We start from the raw sequence: 10,185 nt of genomic DNA on the forward strand, positions 1-10,185 counted from the left end.
GTTTTAATTGTTAACTCAAAGAAGTTGATAGAACTGATTAATAAAAGTATTTGAATAAAGTTTTGGTTATAACTTATGATCGAGTTGATAAGATTTTTTATAATTGTTTATTTAAGGGTTAATTGTCGAATTGGTATGCCTTTGTAAGTTGGTTTAATTTATGTTCGTCGTTAAAAAAAGTTGAAGGCTAAAAAGCATTTTTGGCCCCTGATGTTTCAAGTTTGTGCAAATTCTGCCCCTACTTTATTTTCGTCGACGTTTCTACCCCTCATGTTTTCAAACAGTGCACCGTCTACCCCTCCATCAGTCAGGCTTTCTCAGGAGAGGTCCCTGAGTGGATTAGAGACATGAAAATGAGTATATGAAGTTGATGATGATAAAAAAAATGATATAAATTAAATTTGCTTGATGTATATATATTTTATGTATGTAACTGAACTGGTTAAATGCATGTTTTGCTACTTACAGGTCTTGAGTTTGAATCCCCATGTCCCATTTTTTTCCAATTTCACTTGTAATTTCCACGTGGCAGGTCCAAAAAATATTTAAAAAAAAATCAAATAAGCTCATTCCGTTAGTTTTTTAACGTTTGACTGACGGAGGGGTTGACGGTGCACTGTTTGAAAACATGATGGGTAGAAACATTGACAAAAATAAAATAGGGGCAAAATATGCACAAACTTGAAACATCAAGGGACAAAAATGATTTTTAACCAAAGTTTAATTATTGTCCCTATGTTTAAGCAAGTGTTGGAATGAATCCTCAATTGAGGATGGAGCTCTGACAATGTTGCTTGATTGGAGAACATAAATGACATGGCACAACACATGTAATTTATTAATTAATTTTTAAATTACATGTGTATAATTGTTAATTAAATTAAAATGATTAGTGAAAGATAAAATAAAAAAACATTTAATAAGCTAAACTCATGAGTGTTCTTCATCTTTGTGAATGCAGTTCACCTTCATGAGTGTTCTTCATCTCTTTCTCAGTCAAACCAAGCACACAAAGCCAAAATCTCAACACCTAAGATTTAACATTTTTCAAAACCTCATAATATTGACCTACACCCTTCTCATCTAGAAACTAAAACAAAGTAGACCCAAAAGAAATCATATCCACATATTTTCAGTGAAGAAGAAGAAGAAAACTCATATTGAAAATTGAAGAAGAAGAAAACCCAAAAAAAACCTAAGTTTAATTTTTATACAACCTCAAATGAGAAATTTGAAAACACATGCCAAAAATTTAATCTTTTTTTTTCTCTTTCTGACTACTTTCATTAACTTCTATTTTGTATTTGGGTTTAGCACCCCTTGCGCTAAAATTGAATAAAACTCTTTTGCTTATAAAAAAGTAGAACTTTTAAACATTTTTACTATTGATTAATTTTCTAATCTTGACTTCAACTTGTAATAATAAGAATTCAAGATTAGTCAACTGGATTATGTACACAAATATCAATCATGAAAAATAAAACAAAAAAGAAAGTACATCCTAGAAAAAGAATATGATCACTGCAACCTTTTTGCCCGAAGGAGGCTAGCAAAGACCTTCAGGTGTGGTTATCTGCTAGGACTAGGAGAGTGGATGATTGTTTGATGCAAGGTTTGACTGTGAATGGTTCATACTCGGTTAAGTATGGGTATAACTTATTGATGGAAGCAAATTTGGTAAACCAGCCTTCTTCCTCAAATGTGTTGCAAAGTGACTGAATCTAAAGCTGGTCGAGAAGTACTGATCAAATATGTGGTTCAAACAATATCCTCTTATATTTTGAGTTGTTCATGCCATCCAACTCTATATGTTATTGAACTGAACAAATGATCAATAAAGTTCTATGGGCAGGCGATGTCACTTCCTGAAAGTTTCATTGGTAGAAATGGGAGAAGCTAAGATAAAACCTTATGTGTTATGGGAACCCCACACTAGGTCGATCGCCTCCGGGTACGGACGGTCACCCGATAGGACGACAACGGCTGGCCCTACAACCTTGGAGTTGACTTCGGCCAACCACCCTAGGGGACTAGGGGTAGGCACACATCACGAGGAACCCTGGACCTTGAGATCACTGTACCACCGTAGGAATAACAGAGGATCCAACGACTGGGAAAGATTAAGGTACAAGCCATGCATGACGTCACCGGACTAAACCCTAGCTCCAAGGCAAGTATATAAGGGGGGCTACCCCTCCTTGTAAAAGTAAGTTATCTATCCATATTTCACTACTCACTCACCCTTTTTCAACCTCTGACTTTGGCATTGGAGTCCCTTGCAGGAGCCCCTTCCGGGATCGCCCAGCTGCAGCGCGTCACCGCACCTCTCCTTTCACCTACCCCTGTCTCCGGGAAGTTTGGGCGCTCCCCGATCATTATGGGGGCTGATTTTGCCTGGAGGAGGCTAGCCAAATCCTCCAGGTGTGGTTATCTACTAGGACTAAGGAGAGTGGATGATTGTTTGATGCAAGATTTGATTGTGGATGGTTCTCGGTTAAGTATTGGTTTATATTAAATAATAAATATCTTATGTGAAGCTCGTTTGGAGAACCTTGACGATAGTAGTGTGCACATGAAATTTTAGGCTTTGAAGAAGAAGTTGAAGGTTGTTTGAATTGAAACTGAAACATGTTTACCTGGGCAGTACAACCATTTGACTTGTGCAGAGGTTTTTTTTAACTCCCTCATTTTGTTTTTTCAGTTTTCTTCAAAGTTGAATGCTTTTTGGACATTTGAAACTTAACAAATAGAAGCCATCAAGTGTAGTGTCTCTAAGAAATTTGGGTATGATAATCCTGGATAACTTCGAAGAATCGTGTTTGTACACTTTTCGAGCAAAGTATTTCGACCCTATTCTTGCCTGGGTTCACGAAATCCTTGTTGGGATAATTCTTGAAGAACAATATGCTTATGACAATAGAGAACAGATCAGGAATGTAGAGAGAAATATAGGTTTTTATTTTTCTGTATTTAAAATTGAGGCCAAATGACTCCTTATAAAGGAGTTTGTTTCAGAAACCGAAAAACGGTTAATAAAACAAAATTACTTTTCGAAAAATTTCGAACGTGGCTCCGCCCCTTGGAACCCCGCAATCTAATCGCGGTCAATTATGCGTTGGCTCAACAAGCGTGCACTCCGCACTACCCTAACTCGTTTCCGAGCTTAACGCATAATCGCATCGGCCTGCAATAAATCACATTACTACTAAAATCCATTGATGATACTTAAATCACCAACAGTGTTTGTGCATCGGAAAGTACTGCACTTGTGTGAGTCTTTCTCCCCAAACATTGTTTTACTTGACTATCATAACTAAGGCCTCGTTTGGAAGAGCACATAAACACTAGTGCAAATGTTTGGGAGAGTTTAGAAGAGCTTATTTGATAACATCAGGACTCTCAGAGGAGTTGGGAACTTTAAGAAAGTGCAGGAACAACCAAGTCGCACCTGTTTTAGTGCGTTAGAGAAGGAACTAAAACATCTGACTCAGGAACCATTAAGAGCAGCAGGAGATAAAATGTCACCTTCAACATTAAAAAAATATGTACTCCTAATGCTGACTGTCCTGCCAAATTATCGGAGAAGGTAAAGCCTGTGCTTTTACAATTTGCTTATCTTCCTAAATTGTCTGTTTAACTTTGTTTGCATTATGTTTGGGTGCACTTTTTGCTTGTTATGTTTGTACGCGTTTGGATACGAACCAAAAAGCACTTATTGGAGCCTGTTTACTGCATTTTTTAGTAGATAAGCCTCAATAAGCCTGTATCCAAACATGCTCCTCCTCTCTTTATTTTTTATAGACAATGATTTAGCGCCAAGGACTTCGTTCTTGGAAACAATGTTTGGGTGGTGGGGGTGGAGAACTGCCTGCTTCTAAAATAGGAAGGATGTTTGAGATGAAATTTAAGAGTAACATGCTATTGTAGTCTTGAGATAAACCATAATAGCATGCCTTTGTTATACTTGTATATTCATTTCTGAAGATTTTTCATTTTCTAATTTAGATAAGAACGCCTTCCTTATTGTTTTATGAATCTTAATGTCCAGGACAAGAAAAGCCTGAAGAGGAAAGGAGGCTCAGTCCCCGCCTCTGAAACTCCCAAGCTGTTCTCTTCCAGCTTCAAGGTTCCAAAACTAAAGGCCACTTTAAGGGTAGATGACAGATGACAGCTTCTGTTAATTTTTAGCCTGCAGTTAAGAGATGGTTGCCTTGTATATGGTATTTGTATTATGCGCTTTTTATGTAAATTGTGTATTATGTATGAGCTTTCTTTTTGGTTCTTATGCGGAAATAGGTTTGAGATTCCCACTTTAGGTAAATTATTATGTATCAGCTAGCTAGGGACGAGCTTGATTGGTAATTCTTTTAACAAAAATAATGGATAGGTTTCTTATTATCATTCTAATGAAGTGAAGCTTGATTTGATGAAGCTGATTTATACTTCTCTCCTGAATGTAGACGAGCATTTTACCAATTTTCCACGAGCCCTCTCTGGCTCTCTCTCTCTCTCACATCAATAAATAATCTTAAACATTTGATTGTCAATTCTTTAGAAATAAAATTAACTTTTGAACATTCTCTAGATTGTCATGTTTATTTGCACCCCAACCCAAAATCTCAACACCCAAGATTTAACATGTTTTCAAAAACTCAGAATATTTACCTACACCCTTCTCATCTAGAAACTAAAACAAAGCACCCAAAAGAAATCATATCCACATCTTTTCAATGAAGAGGAAGAAAACTCATATTGAAGATTGAAGAATAAGAAAACTCAGAGTAAAACCTAAATGTAATTTTTGTACAGCCTCAAATGAGAAATCAGAAAACTCATGCCAGAGCAAAGAGTTTAGCTTATTAAATGTTTTTTTTTAATTTTAGTTTTTACTAATAATTTTAATTTAATTAACAATTATACACGGGTAAAATAAAAAATAATTAAAAAATTACATGTGGCGTGCAAATGTTATCTATGGTCTACCATCAGGCAACATTGCCAGAGCTCCATCATCAATTGAGGACTAATTCCAACACTTGCTTAAACATAGGGACAATAAATAATTTTTTTGTGTTTGATGACGAACGAAAATTAAACCAACTTACAAAGGCATACCAATTTGACAGTTAACCCTTAAATAAGCAATTATAAAAAATCTTATCAACTCGACCATAACCAAAACTTTATTCAAATATTTTTATTAATCAGTTCTATCAACTAGTTAGAGTTATCATTTAAAATAATAAAATGGTCGTGGTAACCCTGATATTATATGAAAAGTTTGACCACAACTGCTTCGATTCAAATATATCATTTAGAAATACAATTTTAGTTGCAGTCTGCGGGTGTTATGCAAAAGCCTAAGCAAATGTTCTCTTTTGCTTATGTAACTGGACCGACACAAAAAAATGTTTACAATTATCTGCTTATGATTTAATAATTTTGGACATAAAATATAATAAAGTTAATTATACTATGGTGAATTTACATAGTATGAACGAAGATACTATGAAAAAATTAAAAATACAGTATAGTATTGCGAATTCTTAAAAGTTAATACAAATCTCACTTACATAAAACTCATTAATTGACTTTGAAGTAAGATTGTAAATTTCAATTTTCAATTTACAATTTACATGTTGATGATTTATTTTAAATAGAACGTATGATATGAAAAACGCTATTTTTCTTACCTGAAGATATTATAATACTATATAATATAATATATTATTATACTATATAATATAATATTATATTACATTATTATATATTATATTATAAAGTGTTTTTCACTCTCTCAACCTCAAACCTCTCTTAGTAGTAAATCTTGGGGATGTCAGATCTTGAGGCTCCGCTACGCCCCAGGAGGAAGAAGGTTTGGGTGGACTATTTTGTCAAGTTAAGATGGATCCTTGTCATTTTTGTGGTCCTTCCAATCTCCTTCACGATTTATTTCCTCATATACCTTGGGGATATGAAATCTGAGTGGAAGTCATATAAGACGCGCCAGAAAGAGCATGATGAGAATGTTAAGAAGGTTGTCAAGCGTCTCAAACAGAGGAATCCTTCCAAGGATGGTCTTGTCTGCAGTGCTCGTAAGCCCTGGCTTGCGGTCGGGATGCGGAATGTGGACTATAAGAGGGCTCGCCATTTTGAAGTGGATATGTCTGCTTTCCGGAACATACTCGAGGTCGACCAGGAACGGATGATTGCAAGGGTTGAGCCTCTTGTTAACATGGGACAAATCACCAGGGTGACTGTGCCGATGAATCTTGCCCTCGCTGTGGTTGGCGACCTGGACGATCTTACTGTTGGTGGCCTCATTAACGGCTACGGGATCGCAGGAAACTCCCACTTGAATGGCCTGTTTGCTGATACCGTTGTGGCCTTTGAAGTTGTTCTAGCTGATGGCAGCCTTGTTAGAGCCACCAAGGACAATGAGTACTCTGATCTATTCCATGCTATTCCTTGGTCTCAGGGAACACTTGGGTTTCTTGTTGCTGCTGAGATCAAGCTTATACCCATTAAGGAGTACATGAAGCTGACTTATCAACCTGTTGTTGGTAACCTGCAAGAGATTGCACAGGCATATACTGATTCTTTCTGTCCCAGGGATGGAGACCAGGATAATGAAGAGAAGGTTCCAGACTTTGTTGAAGGAATGGTTTATACACCAACAGAAGCTGTGATGATGACGGGGAGATATGCTTCAAAAGAAGAGGCCAAGAAGAAGGGGAATAAGATTAACAGTGTGGGGTGGTGGTTCAAACCCTGGTTCTATCAACATGCACATTCAGCACTGAAGAAAGGATTGTTTGTAGAATACATTCCTACTAGAGAATATTATCACAGGCACACACGGTGTTTGTATTGGGAGGGAAAGCTTATCCTTCCATTTGGTGATCAATTTTGGTTTAGGTCTTTGTTTGGCTGGTTGATGCCGCCCAAGGTTTCTCTGCTCAAGGCAACTCAAGGTGAAGCTATAAGAAACTATTACCATGACATGCATGTCATCCAGGACATTCTTGTTCCTTTGTACAAGGTGGGAGATGCGATGGAATGGGTTCACCGTGAGATAGAGGTATACCCCCTTTGGCTATGCCCCCTCAAGATGTTCAAGCTGCCAGTCAAGACTATGATCTACCCAGAACCGGGCTTTGAACTGCATCGCAGGCAAGGAGACACACAAACTGCTCAAATGTACACAGATGTTGGAGTTTGCTATGCACCAGGTCCTGTTTTAAGGGGTGAGGTATTCGATGGCGCTAAAGCAGTGCGTAGGATAGAGGACTGGTTGATTGAAAATCATGGTTTCCAGGCACAGTACGCTGTGTCCGAGATGTCTGAGAAAAGCTTCTGGAGAATGTTTGATGCTGGTTTGTATGAGCATTGTAGGAGGAAGTACAGAGCTGTTGGAACCTTCATGAGTGTGTACTACAAATCTAAGAAAGGCAGGAAGACCGAGAAGGAGGTGCAGGAAGCGGAGCAAGCACACCTTGAAACTGCATATGCTGAAGTTGATCAACCACTTGACTGATCTTGAATTTGGTTTGTTTGATGGTAGAATTTGTTGCATGTTGTTTGTGAATTTTATCATTTTGCATTTGAATTTTCGGATCTCTTGCTTAGTCCTTAGTTGCTGATTTTGTTTTGGATTCCCTAATGTCTTTCGCGAGTTATGTGGACCTAACATGTTGATTTTTACTGGTTGAGACTGAAATTGCTTTGTCGAATCAAGAAATTTCTCTAAAAATAAATATATCATCAACATGTAAATTAAATAATAGGATTTATAATATTACTTCAAAGTTTTTTTTTGAAAGTAACATAAATCCATTAAATCAAGCCGGCATAGAAGCCAAAGCGTCAGCAGTAACAAAAGCATCTAGACCGGGGGGACCTTCCTCTATCCAAACCAAAAAAGAGGATGCCCTATGGGCTAAGAAGTCAGCGGCACGATTGCCGGAACGAGGAACAAATAAAACATCAAAATTTGCAAAGGATAAAGCTAAAGTACGACAATCTGAAATAATTAAATCAAGATAAGATGAGCCTCTGGTGCGACGTCGCCACCACTGATAGAGCTGCCACGAATCTGTCTCAAAACAAATGGTGAAGAAACCAAGGTCAAGAGCAAGCTGCATAGCCCAGCGTAAGCAAAAAGCCTCTGCAAGGCCGGTGGATTGCATCATAACCGGAGCAAATGTTGTTGCGGCCAATACAGCACCCTCCTCGTCCCTCGCCACCATACCGAAACCAGCCAAAGCTGAACCGAGGCATCCAAGTTTATTTTGATCCAACCCGCAGCTGGACGTTTCCATGAAACAGCTTCAGTCCTTGGACTATGATGCACGCTTGCTGGACGAGGTAAAGCCTCCAAGGATGCCACTCGAGCAAGAATATGGCCAATGGACAGCTCCTGTTGCTGAAAAAGAAATGCATTCCTAGCCTCCCATATTACATAAACTAACGAGATGAATTTTCCAATCACCTCCTCACTCAAAGTTAATCCACGAGTTTTATGTATGTGAGATTTGGGCAATTTTTAATATTTCACAATACTATATTTTTTATTTTTTCATAGTATTTTGGTAGATACTACTATGGAAATTCACCATATTATAATTAACTTTAAATTTTACGTACAAAATAATTAAATCATATGAGCAGATAATTGTAAACAATTTTTTTTGTAGGTCAAGTATGAGAAGCAGAAGATTGTAACACTTGCTTAGGCCCTTGCGTAAACCCCGCATAATGCAAACAAGACTGTATTTCTGCACGATATACTCGCAGCGCTTGTGGTCAAACTTTACCTATAATACCAGGGTTACCACCACCATGTTGTTGTTTTAAATTTCAACTCAAAGTAGTTGATAGAACTGAATGATAAAAATATTTGAATTAAGTGTTGGTTATGATGGAGTTGATAAAAAATTTTATAATTATTTATTCAAGGGTTAACTGTTGAATTGGTATGCCTTTATAAGTTGGTTTAATTTATGTTCGTCGTTGAAAAAAGTTCAATTGTTGTCCCTATGTTTAAGCAAGTGTTGGAATGAATCCTCAATTGAGGATGAAGCTCTTACATTGTTGCCTGATGGTAGAACATAGATGACATGCCACGCCACGCCACGCCACGTGTAATTTATTAATTAATTTTTCATTTACATTTGTATAATTGTTAATTAAATTAAAATGATTAGTGAAAGATAAAATTAAAAAATATATATTTAATAAGCTAAACTCATGAGTGTTCTTCATCTTTGTGAAGGTAGTTCATCTTCATGAGTGTTCTTCATCTTTTTCTCAGTCAAACCAAGCACCCAAGCCAAAATCTCAACACCCAAGATTAAATATTTTTTCAAAAACTCATAATATTGACCTACACCCTTCTCTTCTAGAAACTAAAACAAAGTAGACCCAAAAGAAATCATATCCACATCTCTCCAATGAAGAAGATGAAAAAACTCATATTGAAAGTTGAAGAAGAAAAAAACCCGAAAAAAACCTAAGTTTAATTTTTATACAACCTCAAATGAGAAATCTGAAAACCCATGTCAAAGCTTTTACCGTTTTTTTTCCCTTTCTGACTACTTCCATAAACTTCTCTTTTGTATTTGGGTTTAGCACCCCTTGCGCTAAAGTAGAATACAACTCATTCGCTTATATAAAAAGAACTTTTGAACATTTTTACTATTGATTAATTTTCTAATCTTTACTTCAGCTTGTAATAATAGGAGTTCAAGATTAGCCAAGAGGGTTATGTACACAAATACCAATCATGAAAAATAAATCAAAAAAGAAAGTACATACTAGAAAAAGAATATGATCACTGCTACCTTTTTGCCCGAAGGGGGCTAGCAAAGACCTGCAGGTGTGGTTATCTGCTAGGACTAGGAGAGTGAGTTGATTGTTTGATGCAAGGTTTGACTGTAATGATTCGTACTCAGTTAAGTATTGGTATAACTTATTGATAGAAGCAAATTTGGTAAACCAATCTTCTCCCTCGAATGCGTTGCAAAGTGGCTGAATTTAAAGCTGATCTAGAGGTACCGATCAATCAAATATGTGGTTTAAACAATATGTTCTCAAATTGAACAAATGGTCAATAAAGTTTATGGGGGTGGTGTCACTTCCCGAAGATGACAAAACCTTAAGGGGGTAGATGAGGCACCTTTCTAT

The 10,185-nt window shown here is 36.9% G+C and overlaps 1 protein-coding gene and 1 long non-coding RNA gene across 2 annotated transcripts; both read left to right on the forward strand.

Annotated features, from left to right (window-relative positions):
- Positions 1-1,494: 1,494 nt before the first annotated feature.
- LOC130723877 (uncharacterized) lies at positions 1,495-4,401 on the forward strand. Its single transcript, XR_009014386.1, has 2 exons — positions 1,495-3,586; positions 4,049-4,401. It is a non-coding gene; the product is annotated as an uncharacterized LOC130723877 (long non-coding RNA).
- Positions 4,402-5,833: 1,432 nt separating this feature from the next.
- Positions 5,834-7,654, forward strand: LOC130723771 (delta(24)-sterol reductase-like). The gene has a single exon (XM_057574895.1). It carries the CDS (start codon positions 5,834-5,836, stop codon positions 7,535-7,537), a length of 1,704 nt encoding a protein of 567 aa, XP_057430878.1. The 3' UTR covers positions 7,538-7,654.
- The last annotated feature ends 2,531 nt before the right edge of the window (positions 7,655-10,185 follow it).

The sequence above is a fragment of the Lotus japonicus genome, chromosome 6, assembly GCF_012489685.1.
Source record: "Lotus japonicus ecotype B-129 chromosome 6, LjGifu_v1.2".
Lineage (NCBI taxonomy): Eukaryota > Viridiplantae > Streptophyta > Magnoliopsida > Fabales > Fabaceae > Lotus > Lotus japonicus.

What these genes read in the sequence shown, in the direction of transcription:
- LOC130723771 (XM_057574895.1), top strand. Translation starts at nt 5,834, where the DNA reads ATGTCAGATCTTGAGGCTCCGCTACGCCCCAGGAGGAAGAAGGTTTGG.